This window comes from Notamacropus eugenii, chromosome 6 (assembly GCF_028372415.1).
Source record: "Notamacropus eugenii isolate mMacEug1 chromosome 6, mMacEug1.pri_v2, whole genome shotgun sequence".
Classification (NCBI taxonomy): domain Eukaryota; kingdom Metazoa; phylum Chordata; class Mammalia; order Diprotodontia; family Macropodidae; genus Notamacropus; species Notamacropus eugenii.
In genome coordinates, this window is record NC_092877.1 from 312,771,870 (window position 1) to 312,792,493 (window position 20,624).

General features: G+C 37.0%; 1 protein-coding gene across 2 annotated transcripts in view; it reads right to left on the reverse strand.

Annotated features, from left to right (window-relative positions):
* The window catches only part of BARD1 (BRCA1 associated RING domain 1), a 134,353-nt gene that overhangs the window by 71,977 nt on the left and 41,752 nt on the right, over positions 1-20,624 (reverse strand). For both annotated transcript variants that reach the window (XM_072617501.1, XM_072617502.1), the window contains one exon: positions 16,859-17,856. In XM_072617501.1, the coding sequence (XP_072473602.1) occupies positions 16,859-17,856 (998 nt within the window). The remainder of the gene's footprint in view (positions 1-16,858; positions 17,857-20,624) is intronic.

The window sequence follows — 20,624 nt, forward strand, 5'->3', positions numbered from 1 at the left end:
AGTAATAAGCACTGTGGTTCAGCGTGCGTGCACGCACACTCTCTCTCTCTCTCTCTCTCTCTCTCTCTCTCTCTCTCTTCTCCTCTCCTCTCCGGCTCTTGACAACTTAAAACAATAATTGAGGTGTCGTTAGACCACAGCTGAAAATAATCATCTCAGAAAATATCTACATTTATAAGAAAATTTTAATGATTTAAAAATATCTGACTTTAAAGTTAAAAAAAAAAGAAAAAAGAAAAAGGTTACCCATTCTCCTTCCCCACCCCTCCCCAATCCAATGTTAAGTCTAACCCTTCAAAGGAAATATTTTCTTGACATCTGAAATATGTCTTTGTTAAATGACAGTGTCATTTTTAACTTTCAAAAAATCCTGGAAATGGCCTCTCCCAATCAAATATTAACAATTAAAAAAAATATTTCCAACAACCAATTCCACTTACTTCTCAAGAAGGCAGGTTCTCTAAAACCATAATGACTGTGGAAGCTATTGCATTAATGAAAGGCCTTAATGACAATCAATTGAAGTGATGGGGACAGTGCTATTTATTCTGGAGAACAGGAGATTCAGAAGGGGAACATGACACCTGTCTTTAAGTATCAATACAGGAGAGAGATTAAATTTCTGCTTAGCACCACCCAAGGGCAGAGGGCAGGAACAGGTTCAATCCATGTCAGTTTCAGAGAGACACATTTAGTTTGGATATAGAGAAAAACCTAATATGAGCTATTCCATAATGGGATGGACTACTATGGAAGGTCACAGTATCACAGCTAGAAGAAAAGGTCCCTTTTAAAGACCATCAACCTCATCTTACAAATGAGAAAACTGATGCACAGAGTGACTTCCACAATGGCACTGTGAGGATTTGTACGCATGTGCTCTAATTGTAAATACAGGGTTCTTTCTCGTATATTGATTGTTATTGATTGATTTACTAAGCTGCTACTATTTCAGTCAGTCAATAAGCATTTATTAAGTACCTACTATGTGCCAGGTATAAAACAATACAAAGAAGCCACCATTTTTTCCACATTTCTTAACATATTCTAACACACACTGGTGTCAGTATGGATAGAGTTCTTGACCTGGAGTTGGGAACACAGCTAAGCCTCATCAGCTCTTTCATATGTAAACAAGGATGATAATCAATGAATTCTCTTGATTGAGAGGAATTAGGACTTGTTGGGAACTTCATACCCAACAGTGGAGGTATAAGGACTGTAGGTCATATACAGGAAGCCAAACTGAGAGCAAAGAAACTTATCAGCATGTTGAAGAAGACAGCTAACTGATAAAAGCCTCAATTTTCTAAGTACTGATTTGGTTTTTATGATTTTTCTTGGCCTGTTTAGAGTACAGACAATCAGCAATATTCTGCAGCAAATCAGAACAGAAAAATAAAGCATCTCACAGGAGAGGGAGGGGTAAAGAAGGAGAGCTTAGCCAAGGGAAAAGGGAGAAGGGTAGCTTCTATAGAGGGGATATATGCCAAACAACTGGCAAAGCCTGTTATCAGAATGAGACAACAAAAGGCAGGAGACAAAAGGAAGGTCACCAAATGCTTTGACAATTGTTAAAGAAGTCCATTTGAACAAACCTGCAGCTGTCTCTTATCTGAGAACAAGAAATAGCTGTTACAACAGTGGAGAAGCCTATCCAGTTTAACATGTCCTTACAGAGTTTTTTGTATTTTATTTCTCCTTTAATAGTGGTTGAAAAATTTCAACTATTAAGACCACCAGATGCAGGATGTAGTATTTCGAGATGTCACAAAATGACTGTGGTTCTTGTTTCCCCCTACATAATACCCATAAATACCTTCCCTCATAGGGCTATGGTAAAGCTCAAGAGAGAGTATTTATAAAGTACTTTGATGTATAAATATAACCTATTATTCTAATTCACCAATTTGTACTAGAATGTTTTGCTGGAGCCTATACACGTCATCTCCTGTCATCCAACAATAACATTTCTGCATACAAAATGTCAAACCACAATATTCTACATGTTCTCCTTGATGATGAACTTTGAATAGAACACCAGGCTCAATTAACATTATATATCTCTACTTTAATGAGATGAGTCCTGCATACTACCTACATGACCAATCAACTTTTTTATGAAATCTCTTCTGTAATAATTGCATTTCATATTCAGAATGACACTCTGGACCACAGATCGACTCAATGAAAGAAGCAGTATGGGGAAGGGTTGTTTAATAAATGAATGATTCTACTTCTCCACCTAAAGCTAATTGTCTCCTAAACAGCAGCTCTATTCTTAAGGAAGCCCACAGTTCTGAAGTGATCTTTCACTGACAATATAGTAGCAAAAGGTGAACAAAGCTTACAGGGTATGTGCATTTATATATTCATGATATAGAGGTTTAAGTCTCACAAAGTTCCTTGTATGCCTTGTCTTATTTGATTCTCACTATTCTGCAGACCCCTAGACAATGTCAGAGACAGGATTTAAACTCGTCTCAGCTGACTTCAAATGCAACACTCTCAACATGCTCTACTGTCTCTCAAAATAGGAGAAGCCAAATAGGAGGAAAAGAAATTCTCTGTCCAATACTCATTGGCTTACACTATGTAACAAACTGAATCTGATGCCACCAAAATCTCAAGGACAGTACCACTTGTAAATGTCCATAAGCTCTGACTTAATGCAAGCCAATTTGTCCTTACTCTGCTGGACAAGGCACATGATTTAATGTTCCCAACTAGGGGAAGATTTTCACAAATAATTCCTTAATAGAACCACTTAAACCACTCTACAAAACTGTCAAGGGGATAGATTCTGCTCACAAATGAGTTCTTTGAAAAAAGTCACCAGGTTGTTATATATATGCATGGATTTTTGCCCATTCCTCACTAGCCCTATCTAACCTAATACTTATTCTGAAATATCAAAGTCAGTCATCACAGAATACACAAAATTCAGCCAACCTCATTTGCTTTGAAGAAAAGAAAAATCATCCTTTCAATTAACAGGACAAGAATGAGGAATCCGTTTGAAACCAAAAACTTATGAAACATATAACCAAGATTCTCCATACACATGGAATCATGCTGCTTGATGCTCTAGAAACTCTTATGTGATTCAGTTCCTTAAAAAAATCTGAACTCTTACTTGAGGCCTTAAAGTCAAAAATTAATCTATCAAAATTTTCTCACACTGGCAATCACACATGTATGTGTGTTTGTACATACAAGAGCACATGTGAGACAAACCCATTAGACATAGTGTAAATCAATAACATCAAACTCAAAAGAAACAATCCCAGTGGTTTACTGACTTAGAAACGCAGAAACTAATATTCACTGTGTTGTGCTGTATTGCATTTTTTAAGAGAAGGAAATGGAAAACTGCTCCAGTATCTTTGCCAAGAAAGCCCCAAATGGGGTCAGGAAGAGCTGGACACAACTGACAATGAGTGAACAATAACAACAACTATTTTATTTATTTCTTCAAACATTCCCTAATTACTCTTTTCAGTCATGCTTTAGAGTTGGGCATGGCAGCAAATTTAACACCTCTATTTTAAAAAGTAAGAGGGCTGGCTTCAGAACCAAAAAGAACTGGCTTTAAGTTCTCTCCTTCTTGGCTGTGAGACTGTGGGTAAGTCACTTAATTTCACAGTGCTCTAGCAGCTAAGATTAGCAATTGAAAAAAAAAGTAGATGGTGTTTTCTCATTCATTTATCATTCTCATTTAGTTCCCTATTCAAGTGAAATCAAAAGTTTGGTTTCTAAGCAAAGAAACCAGATGCCAGGACTTTATTATATTGGAATATATATATGCACATATATGTGTGTGTGTGTGTATTTTTTCACATGCTGGGAATGTATAAGTGTGTGTATATATACATACACATATCTATTCATATCTCTCCTTCAAGGATAGTTCAATAACTACGTGCTACTTGGATAGACTTTGGCCTCTGGTCCAGAATCATTACGAAAACTCCTACATAAAACTTAGGAGCCAGGAGAATCAGAGAGATACTACGTCACTTCGTCCACTGTGCCAGTAACTGTCTCATAATGGGGCCATCTCCAGTCACATGATTCATGTCTGGCCACTGGACCCAGAGGGCTCTGGAGCAGAAAGTGAGGCTGCTGCCTGCACAGCCCTGCCTCACTTCAACCCAATTCACTTGCAATCATGGCATCACCTCCCTGATGTCCAAAATCACAGCTGTCTCATAAATGACAGAAATTTTCTTTTTCTCTACAGCTGAAGAGTGTGCAGTATGGACAGCCCTGGGTTGGGGACTACAAAGCAGAAAGTAACTGAGACATTGATATGCAAGGAGAAATGGGGGACCAGAGTTGGCTGGCCCTATATCTGGGGTACTATGAGTGTTTTTAAAATGTGAGGGCACCATCACGTCCCTGAGAACAAAAAAAGCAAAGGATATCATAAAAGTACAAAAAAAAAAATCAATCCATAAAACAAGTTTAAAACCCAAATAGGGAAATTCAATAGTATTTAGTTATTACGCACATGAGAGTAGTAGCCAGTGGTTCCTACTGTCAACACATGTTGAGTGAAAAAGAAAAGCAGTGCCCTCAAAACAGGAGTCCTTCCACAACAGATTCCCACTTATTTCCCATGTTCTCCAAGAAATTCCAGAAAAAATTATACAGGTAAAATTTAAAACCTTTCCAACTCTTCCCTTCGCCCAATTTTGATTTTCACAGTTTTAGAGCCACTTAAAGATGCACTAAGACAGCACAAATTCAGAAATGATACAGACATTCAAAACATGATACCTAAATGACTATGATCCCTATGAAAAGAATTATTCTCTGATGCAAGAAAAATACTTAATAGCAGCTAAAATACCTATGTCAAGATCAGAGGTGATAACATGGCAGGGGAGGAGGGGGGACCCAGGGCATGTTCCTATTTCTGTAATAAACTGATTTGATACAATTACTAGGTATACCAACTTCATTCACTCCCTTCCCTTGTAAATCAGTCAATCAAGAAGCACTAATTAAGTGCCTGCAAGGTTTCAAGCACAGAGTTAAGGGTTAGGGATGTGAAGAAAGACAAAAACCATATAAATTGTCTTTGGAAAGGATCTATTGAAAGTCTCACAATGCCCACAGGGTCAAGGCTCTGTCCACTACTTCCTTCTAAAAACAATTCTTTGACTGGGATAAACTTAGCCCTTCTCAGCAATACAAGGACTTAAAACATTCCCAAAGGACTCATGATGCAAAATGCCATCCACATCCAGAGAAAGAACTATGGAGTGTCAGAACTCAGAATGAAACAGACTGTTTTCTCTTTTGTTATGTTTGGTTTTGTTTAGTTTTACTCATGGTTTCTCCCATTCATTTTAATTCTCCTATGCAACACGACTAATGTGAAAATGTGTTTAATAAGAATGTATGTGTAGAATCCATATAAGATTGCATACTATCTTGGGGAGAGAAGGGGAAGAGAAAGGGAGAAAATTTTCAATTTATGGAAATGACTGTTGAAAATTGAAAACAAATAAATAAATTTGGAGAAAAAAAGGAACCTTGTAGTAAGAACTTAAAAAAATTTAAAAAATTAAAATAATTCCTTGACATAACAGGAATTAGTTATACAGACTAGGTTTTCTTTCTCCACTAAAACATCTCTTAAATATTCTGAGCTGTGATCACTTATTTCTGAACCCATTTCTCTCTCTTAACTTGATGGTAATTCCCTATGGTGACTTGTAGATTATCGTGTCTTGGGCAAAAAATATTCACTCTGTTCAGTCATCAATCCTTAGCCAATCCATCCACTCTTCTAGGTGTTCAAGTTCAGTATGATCCTGCAAACTCCTTTTGATTTTTATTTATTTAGAGCAATTCAATATTTGGAGATTAAAGAATCTTAGGTTTCCTTGTACATCTCTAGGAAAAAATAATATTTGGAATTTCTCTGATAGAAAGCTCATCATTCAAATGAGGGAAAAATGTAAATTGTTCCAAAAAGTAACACTCTAACAGGCAGAAACAGAATGCTGGGTCTCAAGCTTTTAGGAGCCACAGTCTACTTGAGGCTCCCCTGACCCAGGTCATTGCATTTATTGATTGATTGATTGGTATAGGTGTTGTATTTCTCAGTAAAATATAAGCTCCAAACTGCAGATCACTCAGGCAGGAATCTCTTATCAGGAAAACACAAGATTTAGCCCCCAAGGTAGATATCAAGTGCATCAACCAATATAGGCCAGGCATGAAGCCTACTGTCGCCTGAGAAAAAAGTGAAGAACCCAGCAAAGAATGGGAATATTAAGGAAGTATTCATCAACTGGGAAATGGCTAGGCAGACTATGTAATGAGATTGAGGCTGCACTCTAAGAATTAATGAAAGGGACAGAATCAGGAGAACCTAGGAAGCCTTGTATGAACTGAGATAGAGTGAAATGAATAGAACCAGGAGAATCATTTCTATTAAGGACTACCACATTTTAAAGGAAGACAACACGGCAAAACTTAAGAATTCTGACCAATTATGACTTGAAAAAAACTGATAATAAAATATGTCCCTCACTTCCTGGTAAAGATGTGATGTCCTGTATGTACAGAAAGAGAAATATATTTCCTGATATCTATGATGATATATATGTGCTTTGCTTGACTATACTTAAAAGAAAAAAAGGGAAAGTTCTGTGTGTGTGCGCGTGCGTGTGTGAAATCAATAAAACATTTAAAAAAATACACAGAGAAGACCAAAGAAGGGTTAAGAAAGACAATGTTGGTGCTACTTTAAATTTAATGTGTATGTATGTATGTATGTATATATATATATATTTAAAGGAATAAGCTGCTTACAGTAGATTCATGGTTTTGTGTACAATCCTTATTTTTTGGCCTTTGTGTACATGCAAATGTTCACTTCTGTTGATTTTCTAAATCATAATTTTTATGATTCTATGTGGGATTTAAGACATACCAGTTGACAGCCCTGCTTATATAGGTATACTTCCCACAGAATTTAAGACAGGCAGTGGTCTAAACAAAGTTTGAGTAAAAAGCCAGCTTCCTTACTTAATACTGCTTTATATTCCAATGGGAAAGAAAGCCTCAGATCAGACTGGCATACATACAATCTTGGGTGCCTGTTATTTAACAATCAATAAATCCATAAACATTTAACTAAGCTCTCATTATGTTCCAGGAACTGAGGTAGGTGCTAAGTGAACCTGCATCATGGGCTATTTCTCCTTTTGACCTGAGGTCACTGTAATAATTACCCATGAAATTCCACATCCTAAGAAGTGGATGAAAAACCTTATTTCTCTAAACTTAAATTTATGGGACCAAACACCTGGGCTCCAAGCTCAGCAGAAGAAAATTGAAAGCAGTTACAATGATACAAAAGGGGAGATATAAAGATGGAAACCTAAATCCATTAATGACTTCAGAGCTCCCTGACCCTCAACTCTGTCTTAATCCAACAAAAAAATAGTAAATTTATGGTACAGAATTTATGGTATGGTATAGAATTTTGGGACAACACAGGTACTCTTGTAGTTATATAAACCCAAGTGCCCAACAGAGTGTAAGAACTTAGTAACTGCTTATTCATTGATAGAGCGTGGTCACTCTGCCTTCCCTAAAGCAAAGATCAACAGTCCCAAATGACCAGGTTCAAGCTTCACAAAATAAGGGGGACTACTGTCTTAAACCCTAATTAGTACAATTACATCACTGTGTAAGGACATGTCAACCCTGTCTTCTAGGATGAGGGGACGGTTTCCTCCAGATGCACTCCTAGAATGTTTTGGGTACCTCCAGGAAACCTTTCCTTAGGTCTAAGGGTTTCTGCCTACCTAAAGGGAAAGAAAAGAAAAACATAGCAGGGGTACCTGTACAGTAGTTTATTCCCTCCTTTACTCCAACCTAGCAAAAAGGTCAAAAAAATTCATGCACCAAACATTTCATTTCAGCCACTACTCAGTTTCCAACACATAACTTCCAGTTCAACAAACACTACAATTCAGGATCAAAAGTCAATAACCTGAAACTATTTGTTACAGGAGAGACAGTTTTCATTATTTCTTTTTCTTTTTGTTTTCTTTGTGGGCAGGAGAGATGAGATTGTGCACTATAGCTCTAATATAGAAATCTCAAAACATTTCCTTTTTTAGTAAATTATGTACTTTGAATAGAATGGCATAATAAACTTCTGCTCTATTATCCACAAAAAAGCATGTCACAAATCCAAGTATAATGCTTGAGCCCACCCATTCTGAGATTATCAGTCAGAAAGGCTGCTCACAAAATATCTGTGATGCAACATGTCACTAGGTCTAGGCAGGCTGTGAATAAATTCCCACCATTCAACTATATGATCTAAGTGGCCTAGAGGAAAGAAAGAGTGCTGGACTCAGAGTTAGAGAGATCTGAGTTCAAATACTCACCCAGACACCCACCAGTTATGAAATGCTTAACTTCTATGTGGCTCAATTTCCTCAACTGTAAAGGGAACTGGACTCAGTAATTTCTAAAGTTCCCTCTAGCTCTAATTATATGATCCTATAAATAAAGTGGGAGAAAGGAGCCATGTATAGGCTGTCTACACCAATACCTCTCTCTATTTGGGGATGCTTCCTATCAGCCATGACCAAGAGGGAGGCAATTTTCCAGGTTGCTAAGGACATGAAGGGGGAGACTCAAGATGAGTAAGAAATTAAAAGAGTCTTGCTGTGAAAAGATATTAAGCTATCTTCCTCTTTTTTTTTAACCTACACAAATTTAAAATCATCAACTACCAAACAAACTTTCCCAAATGTCTTCTTGGGAATACTTCTATTCAAACTGGAGAAAAAAAAGCCTCTGTGGTTCAATTCAGAATGATCTGTAAAAATAACCCATTTAGTATTAATGTCTGATAATATTGCCAATTAGTGGTTTAAAAGCCTACAGTAGAAGTCAATTAGCTTTTCTTAAATGTACTGTATTAGAATCTGCCAACTAATCAAAATAATACTTTTTTATTAAAAAAATAATTAAATGACAGAGAATTAAGATGCGTTATGAAAATCTTGGCAAAATATTAAACCGACAACCTAACAAAATGTGGATAAAGCAATCCTGAATGTGTCAGCAGAAAGGAGAAAAGAACCCAACATGATTTCATGCAGTAATCTGTTCCCTTGAGATTTTTTCTATTTCTTGGAAAGCAATGCCAACAAAGATGACTCCATTTCAACTTAGTAAGAAGTAATCTACTTTCACAAGAATTGAGAAAAATGAACATCCATCTGCAACTCTATGCCATTAATTATAGGAAACAAAACACAGACCAGTGAATGAGCTTATAACGAGAGAAAAAGAAGGGGGAGCTGAAAGGGGAAGATTATGGATGAAATCAACCTATGGTAACAGAACCAGACAAAAGACATACATATGCAGTGTACAGGAAGTTAAATCAAATACTTAACCATGGCTGAGCCAAAGAATGCACAACATAGGATTAGAGAAGGTCAAATTCTGTCCGGATTTTCATAAAGTAAGGAAGCGAATGGAGGCTGCAAATTCTTGAGGGGCCTTCTATTCCTATCAAAATTCTAAGACGTTATTAAAGGCATGGTCAGTAAACATCTAAAAAGCTCTGGCCACCAATTAGTTAGAAATAAAATATGTTGAATAGCAAGACCCAGGAAGTAATCACTCATTAATGCCCCAGAGATCTGTGTTAAGATTTCTAGTGGTGACTTAAATAAAAGCATTGAAGGTATTCTTACTTTAATGCAAATAACATACACAAAGCTGGGAGAGAGTTAACAATATGGATAAAAGGGATGATCATCAGATTTTTAAAAATAGAATGCTGGGCCATATCTATTAAGAGAAAATGTATTAGGAATGAATGGAAAATTTTAAAGTTTAAAAAAATATGAGTATGGGGAATGGTTGAACCAGTTGTGGTATATGAAAGTAATGGATACTATTGTGCTGTAAGAAATGATGAACGGGAAGACTTCATAGAGGCCTGGAAGGACTTATATGAACTGAGGCTGAGTGAAAGGAGCAGAACCAGGAGAACTTTGCACACAGCAACAACCACAGTGTGCAAGGAATTTTTCTGGTAGGCTTAGTCCTTCACAGCAATGCAAGGCCCAAAAAAATTCCCAATGGACTCTTGAGGCAAAATGTCTTCCACATCCAGAAAAAGAACTATGGAATTGGATTGCAGAATGAAGCAGACCATTTTCTCCTGTGTTATGTTTTGTTTTTCATGGTTTCACTCATTCATTTTAATTCTTCTATGTAACATGACTAAGGTGAAAATGTATTTAATAAGAATGTATGTATAGAACCTATGTAAGATTGCATGCCATCTTGGGGAGGGAGCGGGAAGGAAGAAGGAAAGAAGGGATTGGGAGGGGGAAAAATCTAAGATATATGGAAATGATTGTAGAAAACTCAAAACAAATAAATTAATAAAAAAAAAGGTATGTTTTTCTTTCTTTTTCAGTGAAAGGGGGAGTGAGAAATGATGGGTTTTCCTTATTCAAAAAAAAAAATTAAATTAAAAAAAAAAGACCCATAGCATCCAGGGATAAGGAATCAGCCAGGTGGCCCTGTGGACAAAGAGCTACCTATAGAGAGCAGGAATACCTGAATTTAAATGTTGCTTCAATACTTATTAGGTGTGTGACCTTGGGCAAGTCACATAACCTTGCTAGGCCTCATTTTCCTCATCTGAAAAAATGATCATAAAAATAGCACCTTCTATCACAGGGCTGTTGTAAGGATCAAATGAGATAATATATGTAAGGCATAGTCCTTGCCCTCATGGTGTTTAAATTTTGGTAGAAGAGGCAAGACAGGTATACAAATATCTAACCTATAAAACAATGAAAATGTTGAGAAGGGGTAGTTCAAAAGAGCTAGAGATCACTTGAAACTGAGAGGAGTAAATAAAGGCTTAATGGAAGAGATTCCATTTGACCTGGGCTTAGAATAAAATTCAATTCAACAATCATTTATTAAATGTCTACGGGCAAAAGGCACTGTGCTAGTTGAGGAACAAACAGAATTTCAACACCTTGAGATGAAAGGAAGACAATTCAGGCATAGAGAAAGCAGGAAGGTGGGAAAGGAAAAAGCAATGTTTTGGGGATAGTAATTTGGTTGGAAGGAAGTACCTGAAGATGAATACTGAGAAAAGGCTGAAAATATACATTAGGTGCTTAATAAATGCTTTCTAAATTGAGCAGAAGGTAGCTTGAAAAGACTAGGGTGTGCAAAGCCTCAGATGCCAGACTAAATAATCTGAATTTTATTCAACAGATCACAGAGAGTCACTGAAAACTGCTGAACACTGGATCTAACATGTATCTCTGATCACATCATACATCCTATATGCCAGGTTAGAAGGGAAAAGAAACTGGAAATAGTGAACTTTCCTGAAATACCTAATTAACATAGACTTGACCTCAGAAAACTTTCTCATGGATTCACATACAGTTATCTTCATCCAAAGGAGTCTGCATTCATCATATATGCTTTTAAATTAAAGTGACCAAGCCAAGAAGAAAGCTTCATTGCTTGGTATATGATTGTATGGAATACTACCATGCTCTAAAAAACAATGAGCTGATTGATTTTAGAATATGGAAAGACTTGCATAAAATAATGAAGAGCTAAATAAGCAGAACAAAAGAACACTCTATACAGTAAAAGCAGTATCAAAGAATAATTGAGAACCACCAAGTTATTCTGAGTATTATAAATACTCCAATCAACTACAAATGACCTATAAAGGAAGATGCTATCTACCTCAAGAGGTAAAAACTGATCATTAGAAGTATGTATAATATGGTTTTGTATGTAGCTATGTCAAATGGTGGCCCTCTCTAGCTTTGGGTAGGGAGGGAGGAAGGGAGAGGGTTCAGAACTTAAAATGCAATGATAAATAAACATTTTAAAAGCAACAGAGGAAAAAAAAGAAAGCTTCATTGCTGGTCTTGGCTATGCTGTATTTTCCTAATGCTTGCAATAATCAAAAGACTAAAGTCAAGGAATCTATCTTTCTATCCATCGTCTGATGCCTTTTGCATGCAAAATCTGTATTAATTATCTGCATATTAACAGCTGTAACTACACTTCACACTCTTCACATAGTCGGCCAGGTTCCAATAAGGAACAGTGCCAAAAATTCATGTGTTCAAGCAATAATTACCAAGAATTAACTTCATTAGGGAGGTAAGTAAAAGAAATAGCAGGTTGCTGTTCTTGCAGGGAGGTCCTAGATGGTCATCTTGTAACAGGTGGGCCTGTTGGTCAAATGTCCAGGTCAGTTCAAAAGGGGGCATGCCAGATCTTCTAACCCCTTGGGGTTTAGGTAGAGCATTTGACTGAGTGCTGCAAACGTACACAAAAGCACGTCCATCTCTGGCAGGACTAAGTTACCCTGTGGCAAGCAGCTAGCTCAGCAGCAACTTCTCAGCTGTCTGCATTCATAAAGTCTGCAACCCTGTCGGGAGTGAAATGTTCACGTGCCAAGGACCCTGACCAGCAGTGCATTGAAACAACTGCTGTCCAGGGCAGTAAGAAGAATGATTTAGACTGAGTAAACTCTGAGGTATCCCACTTTTTAACTGCAAACATTAACCACCCACCAAAAGAATCAGAAAAGGAAAAGAGTAAGTATTTAAATAATAACAGGTTTTCAAGCAATGAACTGCTTATAATGTATATTTCAGGGTATGATGTAAAATAATTACTTAGAAGTACCTGATACACTTTACATGTCACAGATGGGAACCAACAAGTCAAACGCAAAGAGAGTTTTGAAAGATTTGGGGTTGGCTTCTAAATTTAATTTTTTTTTTTTAATTTAAGAGTTTTAGATTATTTGTCATATTTATGGAGAATGGAGAAATTTATAACCAAGCAAGAGATAGAGAACGTTATGAAATGCAAAATGGGTAATTCTGATTACATTAAATTGAAAAGTTTCTGCATAAACAAAGCCAATGCAACCAAGATTAGGAGGAAACTAGAAAACTGGGAAAGAATTTTTATAACTAGTGTCCATGATAAAGGCTTCATTTCTAAACTATATAAAGAACTAAGTCGAATTTACAAGAATATAAATCATTCCTCAATTATAAATGGTTAAAGGATATGAATAGGTAATTTTCAGAAGAAGAAATTAAAGATATCTACAGTCATATGAAAAAATGCTCTAAATCACTATTGATTAGAGAGATGCAAATCAAAACAACTCTGACGTACTACATCACACCTATCAGACTGACAAAACAGGAAGTGGATAAATGTTGGAGAAGATGTGGGTAAGCTGAACACTAATTCACTGCTGGTGGAGCTGTGAGTTGATCCAACCATTCTGGAGATCAATTTGAAACTATGATCAAAGGGCTACAAAAGTACATACCCTCTGACCCAGCAATATAGCTTCTAGGGCTGTATCCCAAAGAGATCATAAAAATGGGAAACGGTCTCACGTGTACAAAAATATTTATAGCAGCCCTCTTTGTGGTGCTCAAGAACTGGAAATCAAGGGGTTGCCCATCAATTGGGGAATGGTTGAACAAGTTGTGGTATATGAATGTAATGGATTGTGCTATAAGAAATGATGAACACGAAGACTTCAAAAAAACCTGGAAAGACTTATATAAACTGATGCTAAATGAACTGAACAAAACCAGGAGAACATTATACACAGTAACAGCCACAGTGTGTGAGGACTGCTTTTGATAGATTTAGCCCTTCTCAACAATGCAAGGACCTAAAACATGTCCAAAGGACTCTTGATGCAAAATGCCATCCACATCCAGAGAAAGAACTATGCAGAATAAATGCAGAATAAAGCAGACTCTTTTCTCTGGCCCAAAGCAGGTGATTAACAAACATTTGTTGACTGATATAGTCTAACAGAACTATAAGCCAGTGCTCAGGAGACTGGAGCTGTAATCCTAAGCATATCCTTAAATGCAGAGTGACAGCTAAATCATTCATCTTTTCAGCATCTACTAAATAAAAGAATTGGATAAGATCATTTGTATAGTCCCTTTCAAGTCCAAAACTATGTTGACTATTCATGACTATTTCTTTATTTTTTTTGACACTTTTTGTGTGGAAGCAAACAGGGTTAAGTGACTTGCTCGGGGCCATCCAGCTAATAAGTTCTGAGGCCACATTTGAACTCTGGTCCTCCTGATTCCAGAGCCAGTACTCCATTCACTGTGCCGCCGAGCTGGTCCACAGAGAGATACTTCTTTAGACAACTATGAAAACTATTGTATGCGTACTTCAAGTGAAGCAAATCTGATGTGCAAACAAGCACTTAGCCATTAATTATGAGGAAACCACAATATTAATGTGACCTACTATCATTATGTAAATCACATATACAAAATTTCACAAATACAAAATTTCTTTTCGAAAATATATTCACTGCAGGGCTTCTCTAAGTAGTACTAGTACCTAATGCAGTGAGAATAAAATCTGATTTACCGAAGTTCTACCCACACAACTTCTCATGAACACATTTACTACATTTTGGATCATTTTACTTTCTGACATCTGAAGCCTCTTACAAATCTTGCACACATATTTTTTTAGGTTGATAATCACACATATGCCATAATCCACAGATTTACACAGTTGAAATGTACTTGCACACGTGCACACAAACACAAACACACACACACACACACACACCCGTCTATCCTCAACAATTCCACCTTTACAGCAGATCTGGGGACTTAAAATTCCTCTGCAGCTCCAAGAATAGGGGAACAGGAGTATAGGGGCAGGAGATGGCAGTAATTCTTTAATATCTAGGAAGCATTTTCAACAAAAAACAGTGCAAATTAACCTTGTGGGAAAGGCTACGTATTCATGCAAATTGGCTTTACCCTACCTAGGAGAAACAATTTGTACATGAAAACAAATCCTACTGTGTTTCCCATTCCTCAGTAGAGGACTTCGAGGAGTGAGATCAGGTAAGTTAAGGTTTAAGCAAACTAACTTTGCTGTGGAAAATGCTAAACCTGCCACTCTACTGAAAGACCTAGACCAGCAGGACAATTTTAAAACTCCAATTTACAATCACTTCTTTTTCTTTTTTAAAAATGAGCAATCCCATCCTCGGAACTTTCAAATCATCTAAATAAAGCATGCTGCTATCCCTTCCATGACTAATTACTAAATAACAATGCTCTTTGCTTCATTGGTGAAATCAACCTTCTGAGAGGAAAATTACTATGATAATATATACTACCAAATTAAGGACTATACTGTGCTAGTAATTAATATATATTTCAAAAGATGATGAAAAGGTAGCAGGAGCATCTGTCAACAGAGGAACTAAAACAGGAACTGCAAGGGCTTACACTGAAGACAGGATAACTTCATGAATAGTTCCTGCTCCCTCTGAGCTACCACCTCACAAAGGACAAGCACAAGACAGCTGCTACCTTCTCTCTCCTACAGAGCATGCTCCAGAAGCGCCCTGTGGGGACTGGCAGAGACTAACTGGCATCTGCACAAAGTCTAATCTCACTCTGGGATGTATTACAAACTGAAAGAGGAAGTCAATGGACATGAACAGCTTTCCCCCTTCCATGGCGACCTTTCATCTATCCTGAATTTACTATGAATGTATTGATTTTAATGTATGCCATCTCCCCCATTAGAACATTGGGGCCTTGAGGGTAGAGACTCATTTCTACTTTTCCTTTCTAACCTGGATGCTTAGCACAGTGTCTGGTCTGGAAGAAGCAAGTAGTGATTCAAGCTAATACTGAAAAATGCTATGAGTATACATACATAAACATTTTTGTCCCCCGACCCAGTGGCCAGTAAATCAAATGCAGGGTTGGTGAGACTGCACTTAAGATTCTTTCTGCTACTCTTGTAACTAAATACAATACAACATATAATGTAAGGTAATATAGTACAGGGGACAGGTAGGTGGCACAGTAGATAGAGTGCCAGGCTGGAGTCAAGAAGTCCTGAGTTCAAATCTGACCTCAGATACTTGGACAAGTCACTTCACCTTGTCTGCTTCAGTTTCCCCATCTGTAAAATGAGCTAGAGAAGGAAATGTCAAACCACTCCAGTATCTTTGCCAAGAACATAAGCTCCTATAAAATAGTCTTAATAGCACTCTACATAGTAGCAAAAAAACAGAAATAAAATAGGAGTGTCAACTGAGAGAAAACTGAAGCAGAACAAAACGAGGCATATGAATATGGTGGAATAGTTCTGCACATCAAAAACTAAGAGGATGAGGAATTCAGACAAGCAAGGGAAGAAAAAAACAAAAGGGTCATATACATAACAACTACAGTCCCATGAACAACATGATCGTCACTAAAAATACAGCTGAACTCTGATGGACTGTAATGAACCAGATCAGCTCCTATCAATCATCCTCTTTTCAGCAGAGATGTCAGGAGGACCACAGATATGGAAGGCAGTGTACCTGCTTAGATAAGGTCACTGTGTTCCTTGATTTTACTTCAATATTTTTCTTTGTTTCAAGGGAAGGAGGAAAAGGAGAAATCAGATCGATATAAAAAAAAAAATTAAAATTTTTTAAACTTAATGTATACATACACACACATATAATGCATATATGTGTATATATGTCCATCTCATGCATGCATGTGTGTATATATGTGTGTACACACATACATACATAGGTATATATTATATATGAGAAAAAACCCCAATAAATTTTGCTTCTGCATTTCTAAGTAATTGTGCAACTTCAGAATCGTCTTATTAGCCATTATTCCTGAGGTATCATTTATGTTTCAAACATATTTTTTAACTTTTTATTCCAAAATGATGTTCATCAGAGCAAGTTTACCTTAATTGATGCAATATGGAGCAGAGTCTCTCCTCTATGGTTTCTCTTGACAGTCATAGGGCTAGTGGGAGACAGCTTCACAGCAGAAGGGCTAGACACCATCCACGGTCGACAAGGGCTACTCATTACAGATGATGATGGAGTACCAGAAGATTTTGAGGGGGAAAAGCTAATAGAGTCATTTAATACATCACTGACTCTTGTCGTTAATAATGGGTCATCGACTACACATTTGGATGTGAGAGATGAGGCACTATCTTCAGGAGGCGATAATGACTGTATGGGGACATCTTGACTGTTAGATGTTCTTCTGGCTCTCTGATGACTTCTTCTAGGTCTTTTAGAAACAGGTACCACAAAGGAGTTGGGGGGCTGCCTCTCACTCCTTCCACCATTATGCAATGGCAAGGATGTCTCTGATGTAAAACTATTCTCACCAAGACATTCCCCCTGAGACGTTGCTACCTCGCTATCTCTATCGAGTTCTACAGATTCTACTTGCATGGCCACTGCTGGGCAGATCTCCTTCACCGTTTCTGCAGGACTGACCTCCGTGACAGAGGCATAACTTAGTAAATCTACACCACCATTGAGTTCTGGGGTCCCGAGAACAGAGGGCTGGATACAGAATGAGACTGACTTTTCTTTGAGCTTCTCTCTGACCTGCTGATCAGATTCTTGGACCTCTTTTTGCTTTTCTTCCTTCAAATCCCACTCTTGATTAATTTCAGCTAGACTTCTCTTTTTCTGCTTTTTCCTGGTTTTCCTGGTTACTTTTTTAGGTTTCTCAGGAGAGTCTTGCTCAGGAGATGAGGAACTAAATTCAAAGGCCTGATAAACCTGCTCATTCTCAATTGGCTGAGGCTGGGTCTGCACTGAAGTGTTTTTTAGGACATATCTGACCTTCTTGCTACGCGGGCTAAATCTCATTTCTATGAATTTCTTGTTTTCATTTCCACCTCGTGAGGTTCCTGTCTCAGGTGTACTTTCTTCCAGACCTGACAGGAAGAAGAAAAAGAAAATTAGTAAATAAAGGGGTAAAAAGTCTGTTACATGTAGAACATATGGATCGTAAAGATAACATGACATTCCAGGTTCAGCCAACGGACATGGCTCCAATGTAAATTGTTCTACTTGCTTCTAAATCTATCCACCTTGCCATTCTTTTAAAATATCAGTCTCCTGTGAGCTTTGATTTAATACCCATTAGAGACTCTGACAATAGAGAAAATCAATCAATAAGCATGTATTAATACTATGTTCCAGATTCTATAACAATCACAAGTTACACTACAAGTCAGATTAAACAGGCAAAACTACAGGCAATTATTATGAGGAAAAACAACAAATGGATCTGTAACTGCAGATGTTTTTTTTTGGTGGGTGCCCGACCCCCAAAATAATACAACAGGTAGCCAGAATGAGCAACCACATTAGGAAGTACTGTTGTCACTTTCATGGAAAAACTTCAGGAAGTTAATACATGGTCAAATTCAATCTACTTGCCATTACTTACACGCATATATTTTCCCCTAGCATGTACCTTTCCCAATATGCTGATTCAGAGATTTACACCATTTCCAACATTTCACCTGCAAAGTTCTTCCCATACACCCTATTTTACTTTTTCCTAACTAGCAAATGCAGCCAAGAGTGACTCCTCTCTGTTATCATATAATCTTGACAGAACAGACTAGGAGCAAATTAATGGGGTAACTGGTTACCAGCCCCAGGCTGGAGTGCCAGGGAGGAGAGTTAATCTTAACTTCAATTTTCCTCAGCAGCCTCTCTACTCTCTAAACCCATAGGGAAAGATGAACAAGACAGCTGTACTAGTTACCTGGTCCTTTTTCACTTGAGCTAAAAAACTAGACACCAAACCTAAAACTTGAAAGAAAGACAGTTCTCCAAGTAAGCATCACCTTCCAAATAGTGTGTGAATCATCTTCCTTGCCTCTCCCTTCAAGTCATCTTTAAAAACAACCAACAAACACATGCAGAGAAATGGAAAGAAAAAAACATAAAGGGATGGAAAATTACTAGGGTTTGGGGGGAACCTTAAGAATCTGACTCAACCCACTATCATAGGCAAAATTCCTGTTGAGACAGCATCTGGAGGAAGGGAAGAGAGTGGCTTGATAAGATGTTGTTACTTGAGAAGTGAAGTATAAGAAAAGGCAAAATAACTGGGGAAAAAAGAAAGCTGTATAAATTAAAGATCATTATCAACCACAACAATAAATCATTTTTCTGCCAAGACCTGTTACAATTAAATCAATTCATGCCCTGATACTGATGATTCTTTTCTGCGGCCAAATGATGATGATTAGATGTCCAAAGTTCCTTCCTCCACCTCTAACATTCTATGAATAGAACCAGAGATTGAAAGCTGGAAAGAATCTCAGAGAACATCTAGTCAAATCCCCTCAATTTAAAAGGGGGGAAATGAGGCCCAGAAAAGTTAACTCACTCAAGCACAGAGGTCAGATAGGAAGTCAGATCCAATGAAATCAAAGTCAGCACTAATTCCCCCTGACCACATACCACAATGCTTCTACATGAGCTAATGGGGCACAAGTTAGCTTTTTAACAAAGACCACTACCTATATGGCATAGAAGAAAGAACCTAGGAACAAATCCTGCATGTGTTTACTACCTGTGTGATTTTAGACAAGTTAGTTAAGAGGCACAAGAGACAGGTGGCAGAGCATTGGATCTGGAGTCATGAATACCTAAGTTCAAAAACAGCCTCAGATACTTGTTAAGTATATGACATTTGGTAAGTCACTTAACCTATCTGCCTCAGTTTTCTCATCTGTAAGAAGGGATAATTACAGTATATATTATATAATAGTATCTATGCATTTTACATAATTATATATTGTATTTATTATATATTATCAGTAATTAATTTCAATGATTATATAATATATCATTTGTTTGAGATCATTAATGTTATATAATATCATGCATAGTATATAGCAGTAGTTATAATATTAATATATCATACTAATACATGACAATATACATAGCAATAATCTGTGCTGAGGGGATTAAATGAGACAATCTTTATGAAGCACTTTGCAAACCTTAAAACACTATATAAATGTTAGCGATTATCATCATCATCATCATCATCATCACTGAGGGGGTTGGCCAAGATTTCTAATGCCTCTCCCACCTCTAAAATTCTATTTACCTTTTCTTCTTAGGAGGTGCTTTTTGCAAACATTTCTATATATGATAAAAAGAACACTAAATAAAATTTCTCCTACTACCACACTCATGTAGACTTCAAAATTTAAAAAAATTTACTGTCTCATTCCTGTTACTTCTAGGAACTAGTAGCAGAGTGTGAGAAAAATAAATGTAGATGATGGAACTTTGCTCCATTTCATTCAAAGTAAAATTCTCAAGTGTGTTTATTCTTGAGTTTCTCTTTGGTCCCTTCCCTCAGCTATAACACAAAGTTAATTTAATTCTTTTCTAGGATTGAGACCTCTTTACAATATGTTCTTGCCTTTCAAACGCTGGCAAGGGAATTAGGAGTTGAGATGTTATTTCTAATTTCCCTCTGGATATTTTATATATACACAATGTATTTTATGGCATTTTTTTACCTGTTTAAAAAATATTAATGCATCTGGGTTGGCAGGCTGGAAACTCCAATCTAATCTAAAGTCTAAAATTAACCAGTTTTTCTTTTTCCTGCTTCAGCTAATATTTCTCCTTTCATTTCACCTTGATTTAAAGCTAGAATAACTTC